This window comes from Phyllobates terribilis, unplaced genomic scaffold (assembly GCF_046119375.1).
Source record: "Phyllobates terribilis strain yellow unplaced genomic scaffold, ASM4611937v1 Scaffold_4__5_contigs__length_816908805, whole genome shotgun sequence".
Classification (NCBI taxonomy): domain Eukaryota; kingdom Metazoa; phylum Chordata; class Amphibia; order Anura; family Dendrobatidae; genus Phyllobates; species Phyllobates terribilis.
This window is the reverse complement of record NW_027362764.1, coordinates 226,091,355-226,112,952: the sequence shown is the minus strand read 5'-3', so window position 1 is coordinate 226,112,952 and position 21,598 is coordinate 226,091,355. Positions and strand designations below refer to the sequence as shown.

The following is a 21,598-nucleotide window of genomic DNA, read 5'->3' as shown; positions in this document are numbered from 1 at the left end:
AAATAGACTTACATTGTAAAAGAGACTTACTTCCAGCTCATAAATAGAAGCGGATAGAGCATAGAATCAGCCAAATAGTCTGAAGAGCAGTGATGTCACTCAGAAGAGGAACAGAATGGCGCTGGATCCTAGAGAAGGAAATGGTATGTGAGTACATGCACATATACACATATTTAATGAAAAAAAAACTTAATGGGAGGGCTTCTTTAACTGAGCAAGAAATACTGGTCTGTGCTTCCTGCTGTCAGTACATGGCATCTGCAGGAAATAGAAGCTAAACCTGCAGTGGCAGGAAAGTGAAGAGCTTGGATTAATATTCTCTCCGTTACCTTGAGCGTCTCAGACTCTCTTGTGATTGCTTCTTTCATCCAAAGCTCCTCACATACACATAACAAAACTCATTAAGACCCCTGAATAGGGCAGTGTGAAATTTTGAAATGCGCATGTGCCAGGCTTTGAGTGAAGGAAGCATGCATAAGATGTGGATGACATAGGAGACGTCATCCACATTAATCACGGCAATGGAGCAGCATTACCGTATTTTCACTTTTGAAGGTTCTGAGAATAGTCTGACCCATCCATCAGATCCCTCAATGGGGATTTTCATACGGTGTGAGACAAAAATAAAGGCAATTTTTCCCAGGCTGCAGTGTTGTACAAAACATATATTTAGAAAAATGCTTACAGTAGGACCTCAGCGATAGGGGGTGTTTAAAACAGGAATTTCTGTTTCTACTGTATGACCATGTGTATGACTCCGCAGAGGGGATTTAGAGTTCTGTATCAGAAAAACAAATCTCTAACCAACATAAAGGAATAATCAACACAAAATGTTCAACCTACTTGGGTTACGAATCACAAAAGGTGTTCAAAGGTGGACATTTCTATCTTATCCTTAGGATGGAAAGACTTATTTTAGGGAAGGAATGTTTGGTGGAATGTGAAAGAGCTTTAAGCAATTTCTCCTACTTTAAAACATATTGTATATGGACCTGGGGTGGAGAATAAAAGGAAATACTGTACTCACCTTCCCACCTCCCGGACAGCCTACTGTGTCCACGCCGGTCTCCTGGAATAAACAATGTCATAATAATAAATGATGGCTGCAGCAATTCAGAGGCCGCTGATAAACTGCAGCCTTCACATTGGACTGAATATGAAGGCTGCAGCCATGTGACATTGTTTATGTGCAGAGGAATGGTGCCGATATGGGAATTCATTACAGACATTTTTTTTATTTCTCCACCCTGAGCCCATAGAAAATAATTTGTAAACTATAGGAAAATCTTTTTGACAAAATATCCTGCATATAATAAGACATAAATTATCTTCGCTCTCTTTTTGGAAAGTTTACAGTGTTTATTGTAATGCTAACATTTAGAATGTTTTAGTAATCATAAGCCTAGGTCTGACAAAAACTTTAAGATAAACTATGCCTAACAAATTTTTTTGTGACTTATAGTGTATTTACCCCTGTAGATTATCGCTGATCGAGTGTTCATATGAATGTTGGTCCCTGATTATAAACGGTGTAAAGATGCCAGCAATCACCTGATGAACCAGCACAATGCTTGTTACTCAGGTCATCTGTTTATTCTAGCAAAAAAAATAATTGTTATCGGCAGCACATTGCCCTCTGTAAACAGGGGATGTTCTGTCGATGCAATGGTACCAAGGCTGGTGCAAATCAATTTGAAAGGCCACTCATTGGTCTTGTAAATAAACTTTGGCTGCTTAATAAAAGCCCCGAGAACTGTCTCCTACCTCCTGGTATCTGCGTCTGTTGTTTTGGAAAGTCGGCCTAGTGAAACGTCAGCTTTGTGGTACAAAGCACATGTGACACTGCGTCAGGCTGGGTAATCAAAAGAATAGCTGTAGAAGTTGTCAGGCAGAAGGAAGTTCTCAGGCTCCTGTTTATCGCCCACAGATTACTGAGGTGATTGAAGTCCTGTATCCTGCTAATTGATTCTCACCAACTCTACATGGTACTGTATGAGGACACCGCACGACTTGTGTGTAGTTGATCGATACTTGTTAGTGGTTCATAGACGAACCAAAATCCGCACATCTAATTACATCATGAAGCTCAGCATGAATGAACCAATGAATATTGTACATTGGTAACATACCATAACTTCCCTGACCGAACTCTTCCGTTCTCTAGTTCTTTGAGTTAAAGATCCTTGCAGTACAAAGTTTCTGTTACATGACTTCAATGCCGTCACTATTGGAAGTTCAGGTTCTTCATCTATTCACAAAAATTGAAAAAAAAAAAGTAGAATCAATATCCATGTTGCAAACACAATGTGGATTTTACATCTGAATACAGCCTTATAATCATCACATATTCTCATACTTCTATGATTAAAACTAAGGTAGCTGTAGGAATGAAGTAGCAATGATGAGAATAAAAAGCAGAAGGCACACAGTTGTGTAAGGACAGGAGTGACGTGGCCAATAAGGATCAATAGAAGATGTTTTTTTCAGCAAGTAGGACAGATATCTACAAGTGGTAAAAGAATCATTGATATAAATTTCAAGATAAACGAAGATCTAGAGAAGACAATTTCACTTTTATAGGATGTCTAATGCTAATAGTTTATGAGTTATGTTGGGAGGTTTCAGCAATTAAGATCTACAGATATGGCTAGTTTGAAGGGGTTCTCAAGGTTTATAAGACTGGGCATCAATATTTTATCCGTGGAGGTCAAACTCAGCACTCCCATGATGGGCCCAGTGATTGACAAGCCTCTTCTTTGTTAACACTGATTCGTAATGCACAATCCCATACTCTTCATAGCAGCTGTGGGGGTATTGCAGTTTTGTCCCTATGTGACAGTGTTGCAATACCAAGCACAAATGTTATGAAAAATAGTTCACCATGCAGTACACAGCAATGTAAACACAAATGCACTTGAAAGCCCTTTAACTTGAAGAAACAGCTCTACGGAGACACGGAGGTCTCCAGTGGGGTTAATACTACTCAGATAACACAGGGTGAGGGTAAAACAATGTGGCAATAATTTATTGAACCACTAGCAAACAATAACATATAGAACAGTCCCAGCAAGTACCCAAGAAGGTGCAAATTACAGAGTCTCACCCTTCCGCTGGCTCACCGGGATTAGAGTAGCTGCGACTTTGGGACTTCCAGGGCCAACTACCTCAACCAGTGGCACCCCGCTTTGGGTGGACACCTACAGAGAGGAGGTAGCGGCAAGCTTAGGAGGCTGACAGTCCATTGACGTACGTGGCCAGGAGACCCGAGAGCCCCAACCTCGCTTCTCCGAACATATTAATGGAACCAGGTGACCGGTGGGTCCCAACCTGGCTTTCTCTGAGCGTATCCATGGGTTCCAGGTGACCTCATTTTTCCAACCTGGTTTTCCCCAAATGTATCCATGGGTTCTGTGACAGTCAATGGGGCAGATCTGTATCCCACCAGCCAGGGCCGTGGCCCCTTAGGCTGGCATCCTGTAGAATCCAAATCTATGTCCCTCTATATGGAGTGTGCCCATGTGTCCATGTGTCCTAGCTGCTGTTTTGAAGAGTTACTCTGAAACTGAAGAGTCTCTGTTGGCTGTGATTTTGGAAAGGTGTTTCTCATCATTCACAAAGGTGGCAGGGGCTCATGTTTCACTGTTTGAGCATTTAATCAATTCCATTGCTCTGCAGATCAACAAACTAACTGGCCTGGTTCAATATGTAATTAGCATATTAGCAAACATCATTGTTCCATGACCCTGAGTTGATGTCCTCCAGAGATAACAGACAATAAGTTGCAGTAAATATCAACTCAAGTGTCAAAATTCAGGCTTATACAAATAAAGCCCCCGTCTCACATAGCGAGATCGCTAGCGAGATCGCTGCTGAGTCAAGGTTTTGGTGACGCAACAGCGACCTCACCAGCGATGTCGCTATGTGTGACACTTTGCAGCGATCAGGCCCCTGCTGTGAGGTCGCTGATTGCTGCAGAATGTCCTGGACCTTTTTTTGGTCGTTGCTAGTGTTGAGCCACCCCCGTAGTGTTCGGGTTCGGTTCGGTTCGTCGAACACCGGGATGTTCGAGGAACTGTTCGTCGAACTGTTCGTCGAACACCTTAGAACACCGTCGAACACCGTTAAAACCAATGGCAGGCAAACAAAAACACATAGAAACACATAGAAAACACCTGCAAAGGTGTCCAAAAGCTGACAAACTGCTCAGAAGACACTCTCTTTAAAAAAGCCGGCCGGCAAATTCAGCAGCGGCATACACCGGTACCCGACAATTTAGACAAGAAGGAATAGAGCATCACACATAGATTAGATAGATAGAAACATGTCAGTCACACATATAAGAAGCACAGTGACAGTGTTGGTTACTGCACTTGTCATTTAGTGTAAAGGATTTATTAAAAAAAATATTAGTGTTTTCATGCACCGTCTCTTTAAAAAAGCCGTCCGGCAATTCAGCATCTGTACCCGACAATTTAGAACAGAAAGAATAGAGCTTCACACATAGATTAGATAGATAGAAACATGTCAGTCACATATATAATAAGTACAGTGATAGTGTTGCTTACTGTACTTGTCATTTAGTGTAAAGGATTTATTTAAAAAAATAATAGTGTTTTCATGCACTGTCTCTTTAAAAAAGCCGGCCGGCAATTCAGCAGCGGTACCCGACAATTTAGAACAGAAAGATAGAGCATCACACATAGATTAGATAGATAGAAACATGTCAGTCACATATATATGAAGTACAGTGATAGTGTTGGTTACTGTACTTGTCATTTAGTATTAAAATAAAGGATTTATTATTAAAAAAATTGGCGTGGGGTTCCCCTTAATTTTAGGCTCTAGCCAAGGTTAAGCAGACAGCTGGGGCAGATGTTTGAAGCCTGGGAAGGGGGTAATACCCACGGAGCTTCCCAGGCTACTAATATCAGCCCCCAGCTGAATACATAGCCTTTACTAGCTATTAAAATGGGGGACCCCCCAAAAAAAATGACGTGGGGTCCCCCCTAATTTAATAGCTAGCAAAGGCAAGGCAGACAGCTGGGGGCTGATATTAATAGCCCAGGAAGGGAGCCATGAATATTGGCCCCCTCCCAGGCTAGAAACACCAGCCGTCAGCCGCCCCAGAAATGGCGCATTCATAGGATGCGCCAATTCTGGCACTTAGCCTCGCTCTTCCACGCTGCCCTGGTGCGGTGGCAGGGGGTAATAGGGTTGGGGTTGATGTCAGCTTATAATGCCAGCTGACATCAAGCCCAGGTTAGTAATGGAGAGGCGTCTATAAGACACCCCCATTACTAACCCCATAGTCAAAGTTAAAAAAAACACAAACACCCAGAATAAAGTCCTTTAATTGAAATAAAGACACAATCCTTTATTGTTCTAAATTAAACCATACTTACCATCACGCCCATTCCAGCTGAAGCCAACGATCTCCTGCAATAAAAGAAAAATAATAAAGCAACCTCATCCTTACCTTTCCATGGTTCCCACGACAGCTTCAGCTCTGCTACATCGAGATGACAGGCTGGACCGCAGCAGAACGCCAGCCTGTCATCCCGCAGACACTGAGAAGCGCAGGCTTGCTTGCGCTGCTCAGCGTCTCTCTGTGACGACATCCAGATGAGCCGAGTTCATGTCCAATGAACTCGGCTCACCTCATGCACGTCACTGACAGCGTGGGAAAATTCTCACGCTGAAGCGCTGATTGCAGGAGAATTTTCCCACGCTGTCAGTGACGTGCAGGAGGTGAGCTGAGTTCATTGGACATGAGCTCACCTCATGCACATCACTGACAGCGTGGGAGTATTCTCCTGCACTCAGCACTTCAGCGTGAGAATTTTCCCACGCTGTCAGTGACGTGCATGAGGTGAGCCGAGTTCATTGGACATGACCTCGGCTCATCTGGATGCCGTCACAGCGAGACAGTGAGGAGCGCAAGCATGCCTGCGCTTCTCAGTGTCTGCGGGATGACAGACTGGAGGGCAGCGTTCTGCTGCGGTCCAGCCAGTCATCTCGATGTAGCAGAGCTGAAGCTGTCGTGGGAACCATGGAAAGGTAAGGATGAGGTTGGTTTATTATTTTTCTTTTATTGCAGGAGATCGTTGGCTTCAGCTGGAATGGGTGTGATGGTAAGTATGGTTTAATTTAGAACAATAAAGAATTGTGTCTTTATTTCAATTAAAGGACTTTTTTCTGGGTGTTGTGTTTTTTTTAAATACTTTACTAGAAATTCATGGCGGTCATGTCTAATACTGGCGTGACCCCATGAATTTTGGGCTTGGGGCCAGCTGATAATACCAAGCTGGCCCTAACCCCTTTATTACCCAGTGAGCCACCGCACCAGGGCCCTGGATGAGTTGGGTACAGCGCCAGAAGGTGGCGCTTCTATGAACGCGCCATTTTCCGGGGTGGCTGCGGACTGCAATTTGTAGCGGGGGGGGGCCCAGAAAGCTTGGGCCTCCCTGCGCTGCAGATTCCAGCCCCCAGCTGCCTAGTTGTACCTGGCTGGACACAAAAATAGGGCGAAGCCCCACGTACTTTTTTTTTAATTATTTCATGAAATTCATGAAATAATTAAGAAAAAAAGGCCTTCCCTATATTGTTGTGTCCGGCCAGGTACAAATAGGCAGCTGGTGGATGGGGGCAGCCCGTTCCTGCCTGCTGTACCTGGCTGGACACAAATATAGTGCGAAGCCCCACTTCAATTTTTTTTAATTATTTCATGAAATTCATGAAATAATTAAGAAAAAAAGGGCTTCCCTATATTGTTGTGTCCGGCCAGGTACAAATAGGCAGCTGGTGGATGGGGGCAGCCCGTTCCTGCCTGCTGTACCTGGCTGGACACAAATATAGTGCGAAGCCCCACTTCAATTTTTTGAAATTATTTCAGGAAATTCATGAAATAATTTAAAAAAAATTGACGTGGGGCTTCGCACTATATTTGTGTCCAGCCAGGTACAGCAGGCAGGAACGGGCTGCCCCCAACCACCAGCTGCCTATTTGTACCTGGCCGGACACAACAATATAGGGAAGCCCTTTTTTTCTTAATTATTTCATGAAATAATTTAAAGAAAATTGACGTGGGGCTTCGCCCTGTTTTTGTGTCCAGCCAGGTACAACTAGGCAGCTGGGGGCTGGAATCCGCAGCGCAGGGAGGCCCAAGCTTTCTGGGCCACCCCCGCTGCAAATTGCAGTCCGCAGCCACCCCGGAAAATGGTGCGTTCATAGAAGCGCCATCTTCTGGCGCTGTACCCAACTCATCCAGGGCCCTGATGCGGTGGCTCACTGGGTAATAAAGGGGTTAGGGCCAGCTTGGCATTATCAGCTGGCCCTAAGCCCGAAATTCATGGGGTCACGCCAATATTAGACATGACCACCATGAATTTCTAGTAAAGTATTTAAAAAAAACACAACACCCAGAAAAAAGTCCTTTAATTGAAATAAACACACAATTCTTTATTGTTCTAAATTAAACCATACTTACCATCACGCCCATTCCAGCTGAAGCCAACGATCTCCTGAAATAAAAGAAAAATAATAAAGCAACATCATCCTTACCTTTCCATGGTTCCCATGACAGCTTCAGCTCTGCTACATCGAGATGACAGGCTGGACCGCAGCAGAACGCTGCCATCCTGCCTGTCATCCCGCAGACACTGAGAAGCGCAGGCTTGCTTGCGCTCCACAGTGTCTCTCTGTGAGGGCATCCAGATGAGCCGAGTTAATGTCCAATGAACTCGGCTCACCTCATGCACGTCACTGACAGCGTGGGAAAATTCTCATGCACTCAGCGCTTCAGCGTGGGAGAATTCTCACACTGAAGCGCTGAGTGCAGGAGAATTCTCCCACGCTGTCAGTGACGTGCAGGAGGTGAGCTGAGTTCATTGGACATGAGCTCACCTTATGCACGTCACTGACAGCGTGGGAAAATTCTCCTGCACTCAGCGCTTCAGCGGGAGAATTCTCACGCTGAAGCGCTGAGTGCAGGAGAATTCTCCCACGCTGTCAGTGACGTGCAGGAGGTGAGCTGAGTTCATTGGACATGAGCTCACCTTATGCACGTCACTGACAGCGTGGGAGAATTCTCCTGCACTCACCGCTTCAGCGTGAGAATTTTCCCACGCTGTCAGTGACGTGCATGAGGTGAGCCGAGTTCATTGGACATGAACTCGGCTCATCTGGATGTCGTCACAGAGAGACGCTGAGCAGCGCAAGTAAGCCTGCGCTTCTCAGTGTCTGCGGGATGAGAGGCTGGATGGCAGCGTTCTGCTGCGGTCCAGCCTGTCATCTCGATGTAGCAGAGCTGAAGCTGTCGTGGGAACCATGGAAAGGTAAGGATGAGGTTGCTTTATTATTTTTCTTTTATTGCAGGAGATCGTTGGCTTCAGCTGGAATGGGCGTGACGGTAAGTATGGTTTAATTTAGAACAATAAAGGATTGTGTCTTTATTTCAATTAAAGGACTTTATTCTGGGTGTTTGTGTTTTTTTTAACTTTGACTATGGGGTTAGTAATGGGGGTGTCTTATAGACGCCTCTCCATTACTAACCTGGGCTTGATGTCAGCTGGCATTATAAGCTGACATCAACCCCAACCCTATTACCCCCTGCCACCGCACCAGGGCAGCGTGGAAGAGCGAGGCTAAGTGCCAGAATTGGCGCATCCTATGAATGCGCCATTTCTGGGGCGGCTGACGGCTGGTGTTTCTAGCCTGGGAGGGGGCCAATATTCATGGCTCCCTTCCTGGGCTATTAATATCAGCCCCCAGCTGTCTGCCTAGCCTTTGCTAGCTATTAAATTAGGGGGGACCCCACGTCATTTTTTTTGGGGGGTCCCCCATTTTAATAGCTAGTAAAGGCTATGTATTCAGCTGGGGGCTGATATTAGTAGCCTGGGAAGCTCCGTGGGTATTACCCCCTTCCCAGGCTTCAAACATCTGCCCCAGCCGTCTGCTTAACCTCCGCTAGAGCCTAAAATTAAGGGGAACCCCACGCCAATTTTTTTAATAATAAATCCTTTATTTTAATACTAAATGACAAGTACAGTAACCAACACTATCACTGTACTTCATATATATGTGACTGACATGTTTCTATCTATCTAATCTATGTGTGAAGCTCTATTCTGTCTGTTATAAATTGTCGGGTACCGCTGCTGAATTGCCGGCCGGCTTTTTTAAAGAGATGGTGCATGAAAACACTATTATTTTTTTTGATAAATCCTTTACGCTAAATGACAAGTACAGTAAGCAACACTGTCACTGTACTTCGTATATATGTGGCTGACATGTTTCTATCTATCTAATCTATGTATGATGCTCTATTCTGTCTGTTATAAATTGTCGGGTACCGCTGCTGAATTGCCGGCCGGCTTTTTTAAAGAGACGGTGCATGAAAACACTATTATTTTTTTTGATAAATCCTTTACGCTAAATGACAAGTACAGTAAGCAGCACTTTCACTGTACTTCGTATATATGTGGCTGACATGTTTATATCTATCTAATCTATGTGTGAAGCTCTATTCTTTCGGTTCTAAATTGTCGGGTACAGGTGTATGCCGCTGCTGAATTGCCGGCTTTTCATGTTTCACTGTTGGCACTGTTCCCATCGATTTGGGCAATCACTGTAATGCCACAACCACCATGGCTGTGGCATTACAGTGAGTGGCAGACAATCCCTGCATGATTGGTGCTCTAAATAGCGCCAGACATGCAGGACACGCTTTTGGTGCACGAACAGTTATCGAACATAACCTCGAACAGCCGAATTTTTTGCAAATCGTTCGGGTTCGTCGAACAACTCGAACACCGCCCAAAACAGCTCGAATTTGAGATTGGCGAACAGTTCTAGTCGAACACCGCTCATCTCTAGTCGTTGCCCTCCCGCTGGTCAGCACACATCGCTGTGTGTGACCAGCGGGAGCAGCGATCAGGCTGGTAACCATGATAAACAGCGGGTTACTAGGGGTGCACGCGCACTTAGTAACCCACTGTTTATCATGGTTACCACTCTGCTATGGTGAGCGGTAACCTCCCGCTCACCATAGCAGAGTGGTAACCATGATAAACAGCGGGCTACTAGGTGCGCGTGTGCCCCTAGTAACCCGCTGTTTACCATGGTTACCAGTCTGCTCCTGCTTCAGCAGGCTGGTAGCCAGGAGCAGGACATCGTGGAAAGATTCTTTCCACGATGTTGCTGCTCCCCTGATCATTGGTGAGCCTGCCTGTTTGACAGCTCACCAGCGACCACATAGCGAAGCAGCAATGATCCCTGACAGGTCGTATCGTTGTCGGAATCGCTGCAGCGTCGCTAAGTGTGACGGGGCCTTAACAGTCTGTCCTTCTTGACCAACCAAAGAAAAACACAAATTCAAAAATCAACATAAAGATAATAGTGTATTTCTCCTGGCCTACTGAATTTAGACGTCTGGATAATTAAGATCAAATGTTGTGTCATCACATTGCTTCCCCATCTTAATTAGGCAGACGTGATAGGCTTCCAATCATCCTTCTCCACTTATTGGGGACAATGTATCAGAATGTCTTTAAACACATACACAAATGTAAGAAGTCTCAACTTCATGAGAAGAAAATTTTGTATCATCCAGTTTCCTCAGAGCATATTCCATGTCTTCCTTGCAAATAAACTCCACAAGTAATTGACGAGCATCAACTCGTATCCATTGCGTCCACCCATGGCATTCTCTTCCCATGGCACAGCTGATGGGGTTGGACATAGTGGCACCTGAAACCTGCTGTGTATGCTTTACCTATGTTCTGCTGGATCTGTCTATATGCCACTCCCCTGCAACTCCCCCGGATCCACCGGACTGAATAGAATCCCACTGTTGCCACCAATATGTGGAGACACGGGGGTCTCCCATGGGTATAATACTACTCAGATAACACAGGGTGAGGGTAAAACAGTGTGGCAATAATTTATTGAACCACCAGCAAACAATAACATATAGAACAGTCCCAACAAGTACCCAAGTTGATGCAAATTACAGAGTCTCACCCTTCCGCTAGCCCGGCAGTAATAGAGCAGCTGCGAATTTGGGGCTTCCAGGGCAGACTACCCCAACCAGTGGCACTCCATTTTTGGCGGGCACCCAAATAGAGGAGGTAACGTCAAGCTTATGAAACTAACCGTGAGCAGTTAGGTCTGTGGCCAGGTGACCTGATTGTTCCAACCTGGATTCTTCAAGTCGTCTCTGAGAGTTCAGCAATGGTCAATGAAGCAGATCTGTATTCCTCCAGCTGGGGCCGGGGTCTCTAAGCTGACATCCTGTAGAGTCTCTCAGAACAGACGCAGAGATCCCCTTATTATAGTTCACAATTGTCTTTTCAAGCCATCATTCACAGGTCATGGGTCAGGAATCATTATATTAATTCACAGTGCTCGAGTATCCACAGCTCATCCCCAATGTTGACTTGCAAACTCCCAAACAATGCAAGTCAACAAGCTGCATGTACTTATAAAATGATAATTAACATCCATTGTTCAACGACCCAAAGTCCCTGTCTTGCAAAACTAGCAGACAATAAGTTGCAGTAAATATCAACTCAAGTGTCAACATTCAGGCTTATTCAAACAATAGTCTGTGTTGACCAACCAAAGAAAACACATAAATTCAAAAGTCAACAAAGATAAAAGCGTATGGGTCCTGACCTACTAAATTTATGTCTGGCATAATTAAGAACAAAAGCTGTGTCTTCGCAAGCTCATTTCCCACTGTTGTATAGTTACATTGGAAATAAAGAATCATTCACGTACTGAATTCCATGGCCATACTCTAGGCTGGTCCCGTAAAGTGGCCCTTGACTCTTGATTATACAGTTGAATCTTGATAATGAGACATTCACCTACCTGTCACACTAATAAGTTTTGCATATTCTAAAAGTATCTATATCACACAATTATAGGTACAGAAGAAACAGAAGCTGTAAGAACTATAGAGTGTAGAAATAACTGATAATATGTATGACACACATTAGAATTTATTACATGCAATTAATAATTACTGACCTTGTAGAGGAGTTGCTGGAAGCTTTCTTCTTTGCTGTCTAGACGTGTCTATTGTATGAACCTAAATATAAGTAAAAATTCATATGTTATTATGAAATTAAAGTGGACTTGTCATGTCTCTTTTGCGGCCCTAATTGAGGACAATATACAATAGAGTTGTAGGCACTGAGCCTTTAGGCTATAAAGATTTTTATACATTGATTAAAGGATTTTTCAGGCTTACATACTGTCAGGATTCCCCTTAGTTGCTAGATGAAGCTGACCTTCAGTATGTATACTACTGGTCACATGCCAACTAGATTCTCATCCACTTATCTCAATGTTCTGCACTGGCAGCCAAATGCCAACTATCTATCTCATCCACTTGTACTAATGCTTATTACTTGCGGTCACATGAGAAGCTCCAATTAATGGGTTGACATTCACTGAGAAATGGGAGCACGCAATGTGAAGTGTAGCTTGTGCACATGACCTGTGTCTCTACGGAGGTCAGGTGCACACTGCAACCTAGAACCACTTTTATACAATTGAGTTTTAAACCCTTTGGCTGTTGTGCTGTTTGTGGGCCAGACAGTGACAGCCAAAGGGCTGGATGTGGTCCTCGGGCCCCAGTTTGCCCAGATCTGGTGTCTTAGGGTCACAAAGTTCCCCTACCATATAAATTCAATTTAATCTGTTAATAACAATCAGTAATCAGGAAATGTATTCTTCGTCCCAGATGAATATTCCATAGACATGTCCAGAATTTCTGCTCCATACTGGTTTACCTGATTAATATTTTTCTGCTCACGTTTCCTTGTAAGTCGTACACATGGAGAGACATTCAAGCCGGCTACTGTGAGAGCTGATATTCGGCTTTCAATATCTGAAATCTGAGCATATAACATAGATTTTGACAAGTATAAAGTGATAAACATTGGGACTTTTTCAGCTGAAGTCAAGCTATTAAAGTAATTACAGTGCCTTGAAAATGTGGAAAAGTTCACAGAGTACTTTTTCAAGGAACTGTATATGTAATACATAGGATTTTATACAATCACAATCCAAAAAATGCTTTTTGAAAAGGAAGACTGTTTACAAGCAGCTTTAGAATATTTTTTATCTGTATTAGTCTGTGTACCCATGATGAATATTTGGTGAGTTATTGACACTGCACATTTTCACTGAGTCAAAAACGCAGTGTCTTATAATTCCAGCAAAGTGAATGGGATTTATAGAACTCTCATGCCCACTGTGCTTTTTTATAACTCAGCGTCAACTGATCCGCGGTGCATGTTTTAAATCCGCAACATGTCAATTTCACTTATGAGTACGCAGAGTTTCATGTGTGGATCATGTTTAAAACATGACAGACCAACAAGACAAAAAACGCAGAGTCAAAAACGCATGTAAAAAGAACGCACTGGAAAACGCAATGAAAAAAACACAAGTATTCTAATTTAACTAATATGTGCAGAAATGGTACAAAAGATATGCAGCATCAAAAACTCACCAGAAGCTCATCGTGGGAACGCAACCTTAGACAACTATTTTTCTCCTTTATGTAATTTATCCAGTACCTAGAATAGGCCATCACTCTACAAATGGTTGGGTTCCCCCTGACAGGTTTCCCACCAATACTAAGATGGGGAGCAATGAATGAGGACTTGCTGCAGTTACATTACTGGACTAGACACTGTACAGGTAAACAATGCTGCAGTTCATTCATTCTCATAACTAGACCTTCTCAGTTCAGAAATTGTTGGCCGTTCCCATAGATATGCTATTACTTTCTGTAAGGGAAATGTATAACATGAGTGAAGTAATACTAGTTAAATCTGAATCCACAGGACTGTCTCCACACAAAGGATGTAACCTCTAGGTATTTTGATTACAGAAACCCAGCACAAAGGTTTTTTTTTCCTGAGAATACAGAGGTTATAATCGAGAAACCTTAGCCTGGTGAGCCAAGCTTCAAAGAGTGGGCAGATAATGATTGTAACCAGGCTGGATATTTGGTATTTACTATATGGAGGGGAGACACAAAGTATTTAAAATGCAAGGTGCTTGCCCCTAAATTAGTCCACGGTCCAGGCACAGACCAGCAATTTTAATATTATAATCTAGGCCGACCTGGAAATGTGACCCCAGGACCAGGCGCATAAATAGATGGGTTACACAATAGGAAGGTGTTCACATGTGGTCGTCAACTGTGGTTGTTTGTGATCCATAATTCATTTTTCCTTCCCTCAAGGAAACAGAAGAACAACTTTAGATGGAAATGTATAGGTATTTCTGTTATTTCTCCCTTTTTATGTTATAACTGTTTTGCATATTTGTGTGTCGTTTTATCTTTTTGTTTTTCTATACCTTTTCTTCTAAGCACTGTATTTTTTACAATAAAGCTAAAAACTTTTAATAAGTTTGGTCCTTGTATGCTCTAAAGAATTCATAGTGTTGAGGAGTGTGTGACCTTTTTGATTGTCAGACAGTAGCATATCTCGGGGACTCATCATGTGTTGATGATTGGTGGCAGCGTGTTCTGTATCCGGGGTGTGTAGTCTGTGTTGGAGTGTTATGTATGCTCACTTTGCAACTTATAACAGAGGTTGAGTGCAAGATTGAGTGAGAGGAGATAAATTAACCCGCGCAGGCGCACCCCAAGTCACTTGCTGATAAATGTGTACATGAAACTTTCTGTCACTGGAAAATCTATAAATTCTTTCACTAGTCAGGCAAGGAACTTTACCAATAATCCCTTCACTAACCCGAAACACCAGGCATTTAACTACTTACCCCTTTACCACCTTAGTTCATTAGAGTGGTTGCCAGGAACCCCTATACAAGCATAGATTATGAATGACTGAATGACTATACTATTGATCTCTTGACTACCTGGACTACTAATAATGCTACTATTAAACGTGTTACAGTTCTAGATCTGAATTTTCAGGAATTTTTCTATTAACCGGTTCACCACCCGTGATCACCAGGAATATTTTCATTACCATGATTTAGAACATAGTGCTATTGTCGTTCCCCATGTCACAGCCCCAGGAGTAACACTGATCATACTACAGACTATACTGTATTAAATATCATACAAGTCTTCACTTTTATGGAATGTAACTATTAGGCTGTGTGCCCACTATGCGTTTTTTAAGCTTTTCCTCAGCGGCAATTCCGCTGCATAAAGGCTTAAAAAACGCTTGGTAGAAGGTCTGCCATGTTCCCCAATGATAATCCGCATGTGCTGTGCACATGCTGCCGAAATTTCCGCTGCGGATTTTCATTGCGGAAAAATCCGCAGCACTACCAATTATTTTGCGAAATTGCGGCGTTTTTGTTGCCATTGACTTGCATTGGAACGAATGGAATCCGCATCACTGCATCTGTACATGCGGATTCCATGCGTTTCAGTGTGCAGATGGTATCCGGGTTTGGAGAAGAGGAGACTCTCCTCCGGACCAGGGTACCATAGTACCTGTAAAAAAGAATAAAATATTATATTTACCTTCTGATGGCCCCCGTTGTCCTTGTCTCGGCTTGCCGGCAGCTCGCGGTAGACTAAAGGACCTGTGGTGACGTCAGCAGGTCCTTTAGTCTACCACGAGCTGCCGGCAAGCCAAGACAAGGACACCGGGGGCCATCAGAAGGTAAGTATATATTTATTTTTTATTTTTTACCATTCTTTCGGTCACATTATATAAATCCGTGCTGGTTGCATGGATTTATATAGTGTGACTAAGTTGTCAAGCACTTTCCAAATGATGCTAAAATCGTTTGGAAAGCGCTTGACAACCCGCATGCGGAAATGCATGTGAAGAACGCTTCACTCCCGCTTGTCCCTGGCAGGAAAACGCATGTACAATCCGCATGTACAATCCGCATGTACAATCCGCATGCGTTTTTTCTGCCAGGGAGATGCAGAAACGCTCAGGAAAAAATCCGGAGCATTTCTGCATCGTGGGCACATAGCGTCAATAGCAGTTTTGATTTATGTGCTATTTACAGTCTCCTTCAGAACATAAGAGCTCTGTAATAGCTTCCATTAGTGGATAATCACCAAGGGATTTGTCAGTTATTGCTTTCTTTTTCTGTGAAATATTGCTTCCATCTATCCTAAGCAAGGAGAAGGATATGGTACTGACCCCAAATGGTGCATTTCCTATTTTCACTACAATTTTAACAGAATCTGCAACCAATGCTCAAACATAGATGTGAACACAGTTCTAGTTTTCAAAATTTAAGCTGCTCTAACTTATATGACTTCGTACAGCTGAGATAAGGTACCTGACGCTCAGCATGATGAACCTGAGCTGCTGCTGTTGCAACTTGATCTTCAAGATCTGCAAGTTCTATCTCTGTAGTCACACTGTTGATTTTGCGTGCAGAGTCTTCTATCTCCTCAAGTTGACCTTCTAACCCGTACACAGTGCCAGCTGTGAGATACACCTGTAGGTTTAGTGAAAATGAATTACTGAATTACTACATGAATGTATGCTTAATATCAATAGTTATGTTAAAGCATGAGCCAAAAAAATTATGGCCTTTTTCAGCTGAACAATGTAAAAATTACATAAACACCAGTAGAAAAATGACCAATTTTTCATCCAAGTTGAATCCATTTTGTGCATACCAGTTTTCATGGACCTATTGACTTTGAATGGAGGGGGTTGAATTGTTTGACAATCAAACTAAAGTAGTGCAATCTTCACTTACTTTGTACGAACGTCAGGCAAGGCACATGTGGATTGACTAAGATCAGTGTTTATGTAAAAAGAGCTGTCTGATCTAAACTCGGACAGCATTCCGAGTTCTGGCATAAATTATATGAAATATGTTGGGCGGTGGGTCAAGAAAATCTCTTTTCTCTGCATGAGTCATCCAACTCAGGGACTTTGAAGTGAATTAGAATTGCAGTTCTAATGATGAATCATGCAGGGAAAAGAGACTTGTTTCTACATAGAGCTTATAAGGATTCAGTTAGTCTGTTTTAAATTATGTGATGTCAAAGACCTAATGAAAAAGATAAGCATTAACTGGGTAGAAAGGCAAAATGAGCAATTGTAAGTACACAATGCTATATAATATGATGACTGCAATAATTCTAACCAGATCCCCAACTCCATTTGCAGAAATACAGCCCCAGATTTGCATGGAACCTTTACCATGCTTCATTGTTCCCTGCAGACACTCATTATTAGGGCTTGTTCACACAACCTTATGTTTGGTCCGAGTGCTGTCCGAGAAAAATACGTACAGCACTCAGACCAATGTTATTCAATAAGGTAATGCAGATGAGCAATTTTTTTCACTGACCAAATCTACATGTGAAAAAAATCGCAGCATGCAGTAGTCTCTTCCACAAATCGAACGACATTCACCCATTCAAATCTATGTGTGCGAGAAAAAAATCAGATGCCATATGGAGCCACTGTATAACGTCCGATTATAACGAATACATTGTAATTTTGTAACATAGAAAACTAAATGGTCTTGTAAATGATTAATTGTATATGGACTGCACACGGATGACAAATCAGAAAAAAAAAATATTTTTTAGATGCTCTTGTGAACCTGCCCTTAAACTGCAGTTCTGCAACAAACTGCCTTCTATTGCAGCCAGATATATTTCCTATTTGATTCATCAGTCCAGAGTACCTGTTGCCATTTTTCTGCACCCTACTGTGGCGTTGGCATAACGATCACTAACCAAATTTATTAATTGGTTGTTCAGGCAGTAAACTACTTTTATCTCATGTTTATGGCAACCTTAAAGGGAGCCTGTCAGTTAATCCAGGCTGCTCCACTGTTTCGGAGAAAATATAGGGCCTGATTCATCAAGGTGTTTTTGTCAGTTTTCTATTGTAAAACACCTTGAAATACCAGTCCCGCCATCTGCACCAAAGTTGGCGGGACTGGTAGGGATGGGGAGTGGTAAAGGCTGTCCGGCAAATTCATCAAAATTTATGCCATGTTAGTGTAATAAATTACACCACAAATATATTCCAGTCCCTGACTGGAGTAACATTTCTGGTGGAGGCACACGGCAGTTGTAAAGGGTATATCCGGGACTTTCTGAAAAACAAAAAATGTGAAAATGTGTATAAGCACTAACAGGCAGGTAATTGAAACTTACCTGCCTGTTGTGCACGGCGCAGTTATTCCCAGTCACAAAGCGGTCACATGCCGCTCCTGTAGGGGATTCAGCTGCCTCTGCTGATGTCACGTCGGCAAAGCAGAGGCTTCTTTTCCGCTCTGCTCTGACGACGGGGCTGGACTTCCAACATCCTTCTGATTGAGAGATCCCGTTGCCTAACTCATTCATCCAGAAAGTCATTTGTGAGGTCAGACCCTGATGTTGAATGAAAGGGTGGGGCTCACAATTTTCATTCTAGTGTATTCCTAAGATGTTCAATGAGGTTGAGGTAACGGCTCTGTGTGACCAGTCAAGTTCTTCCACATTAAACTACCCCGACCATGCCTTTATGGACTTTGTTTGGTGCACTAGGGAACAATCATGCTGGAACAGAAAAGGAACTTCCACAAAGCGTGAGCATATAACTGTGGAAAATGTTCTGGTATGCTGAAGCATTAAGATTTCGCTTCACTGGACCTAAAATGACTAGGCCAACCCCTTAAAAACACCCCCATAGAATTATTTCTCGGCTACCAATTTTACAGTTGGTACAATACAATCAGGCAAGTAACATTTTCCTGGCATTCGTCAAATGCAAATTTGTCCTTCAGACTGACAGATAGAGAAGCACAATTCGTCACTTCACAGAACACGTTTCCAGTGCTCCGGAATTCAATTTTTAGCATTGTGCTTGATAGCTTAAAATATTAAGTTACTCGGTGATCGAAACCCTTCCATGAAGCTCTTGGCACACAGTTTTTGCTCTATTGTTACGTGACAGGTTTGGAGCTCTGCAGTTTTTTGAGTTACTAATATACACATGGGGAGAAATTTATTAAGACTGGTGTTTTATACACTAGTGTTGATCATATGTCCACTAGAGTAAGATGCACCAAAGTCATTAAGATGTGCATACCGTTTAATGAATTTGATACATCTTTTGGACTGTCTGAAAATGTACCCCAGCAATGAGAGTACATTTCTGCTATAATATGCACCACTCTCAGGCATATATTATAGTAAATCTGCAATAGGCCATACCTCCTCCCACCAAATACCAAGCACTTTTAGATAAGTAGCAAAGTTGGTATTAAAATTAAATACTTACAAAACTTTTGTGCAACTACATGTTTTCTGTTGTAGTGTTTAATGAATACTCCCAATAGTTTTATTACTGCAGTTCTTGTGTTCAATGTACAGTACGTTGTCTGCTATGCCTGCTCAATTTTTTTGCTTAGATTATGAAATGTATTTTCTTTCTTCTTCTCCATTACGCAGTATATATTAACTTCTTCATACATCATTAAGTTTCCTCCGCACATCAACTTTTAGCATCATTAAAAATAATGTTGAGATTCCACAAATTGATCAAAAATAAGATAAGGTAACTTGGTAAAGTTATACACCGAAGAGCTTTTTGACATGAATTTCTCTTTATTTCGGTCTTATTTAAAGAGCTCAGATCGAATAGTAAGGCTTCTCGGATATAACTCTTGATCAGTACTTATGTCTGAAAGCCTAAGCAAGAAAGGAAAGCTTTTCTAATCTTGTAAAGTGGCTGCCTGGCGCCATATGACACACAAAGCAAACTATTAGATTGCACACCAGTTGCACTACACTAAAAGCTACTTCACACCTGAACTAGACATACCTCATACGTTTTCCCAAAGGTTTCAAGCAGTTATATAACAAGGGGCAAACAGGGAAATGGCAGTTTCAATATTACAATGTTATGTTCTAACCTGTTAAAGTAGAGCTGACAATAGATTTTACAATACAAACTGCATACATAATTAAAGGGGTTATCTGATCTCAAGCTATTGATGGCCCATTCATGGGATAGATCATCAATATCAGAATGATGAGGGTCCGTCACCCAGCACTCACACCGATCAGCTGTTATAAGCTAGGGCAACAGCTGGATGTATTCACTTTGAACGCAGCTGCAATGGGCAGAACAGGGGCAAAGGGCAGTCTATAAGTGGGCAGCATTTGCTGACAGAGAGGTGAGGGCAGTGCGATCCCATATATATGCCTGCAATTGGCCTGTGAAAGCTGTAGGCTTAGGTTTGTCTATCCAGGGATGTAAGAGTGGACTGAAAGATGAAGTCAGTGTGGCTTTTTGGAAACTGCAGAGTGGGGCGGCTAAAGTCTTCTAAAGTTGAGTCAGAGAGGTTCAGAAATGTGGTACCATGTTGTAAGGCCAAACCTTCATTAGGAAAGTAGTCTGGGCATTGGGAGACTTCAGCCCCGAGAGGTGCTATAACAGACAGCATGAGTTGTACGTATAACCCTACTGAAATATGCGTAATTTTGAGTAACAACTTTTGCCCTGGGTTTGGGATCTCTACCCATCTACAACTTTTACTTACCTAGTTGGTGCCCATTTTGTCATCCTCCAATGTCATTTTGTAGGGTTCTCCCGAAGCCTGCTCTTTCTGTAAGCTTCCACCCGGCAAAGTGCACAAGAAGTAACTTTACATATGCACATGTTATTGTCGGTTCAGTTTACTGGGCAGGCTATGATAACCTTTACTTTGTGAACAAAGTAGTAGAGCACGATTCAGGAGAAGAGGAGGCTGCATGAAGACACTGAGGGTTTAGCAAGGTTGCGGTGTAAGTAAGATGGAACGGTGTTGTGAGAAAAGCTCCAAAATGAAATACTTTAATATTTAATACAGTCTTCCTCCAATAGTTTTAAAAGGAATAGCAAGGATGGGCATTTATACCTATAAAAGTATATATATATATATATACACACACAGTACAGACCAAAAGTTTGAACACACCTTCTCATTTAAAGATTTTTCTGTATTGTCATCACTATTAATATTGTACATTCACACTGAAAGCATCAAAACTATGAATTAACACATGTGGAATTATATACTTAACAAAAAAGTGTGAAACAACCGAAAATATGTCTTATATTCTAGGTTCTTCAAAGTAGCCACCTTTTGCTTTGATGATTGCTTTGCACGCTCTTGGCTTTCTCTTGATGAGCTTCAAGAGGTAGTCACGGGAAATGGTCTTTCAACAATCTTGAAGGAGTTCCCAAAGATGCTTAGCACTTGTTGGCCCTTTTGCCTTCACTCTGCGGTCCAGCTCACCCCAAACCATCTCGATTGGGTTCAGGTCTGGTGACTGTGGAGGCCAGGTCATCTGGCGTAGCACCCCATCACTCTCCCTGTTGGTCAAATAGCCCTTACACAGCCTGGAGATGTGTTTAGGGTCATTGTCCTGTTGAAAAATAAATGATGGTCCAACTAAACGCAAACCGGATGGAATAGCATGCCGCTGCAAGATGCTGTGGTAGCCATACTGTTATGATCTGCAACATAAACTAAGGAAAGATAAGGGAAAGCTGTCCCTACAGTAAGACTAAGCTCAATCCCTATGATGTAGCGGGCTGCCTGTTCCTTGTGAACAGACCCGCCTTCTTCCTCG

General features: G+C 42.6%; 1 protein-coding gene across 5 annotated transcripts in view; it reads right to left on the bottom strand.

The window, feature by feature from the left end:
* Nucleotides 1-21,598, bottom strand: part of MYRIP (myosin VIIA and Rab interacting protein) — a 938,202-nt gene that overhangs the window by 18,155 nt on the left and 898,449 nt on the right. For 4 of the 5 annotated variants that reach the window (XM_073678116.1, XM_073678115.1, XM_073678118.1 and 1 more), the window contains 5 exons: nt 16,303-16,464; nt 12,798-12,902; nt 12,031-12,091; nt 2,130-2,248; nt 1,028-1,069 (listed from right to left, as the gene is read on the bottom strand). In XM_073678116.1, the coding sequence (XP_073534217.1) occupies nt 1,028-1,069; nt 2,130-2,248; nt 12,031-12,091; nt 12,798-12,902; nt 16,303-16,464 (489 nt within the window). The remainder of the gene's footprint in view (nt 1-1,027; nt 1,070-2,129; nt 2,249-12,030; nt 12,092-12,797; nt 12,903-16,302; nt 16,465-21,598) is intronic. The other variant, XM_073678117.1, reaches the window with a different exon arrangement.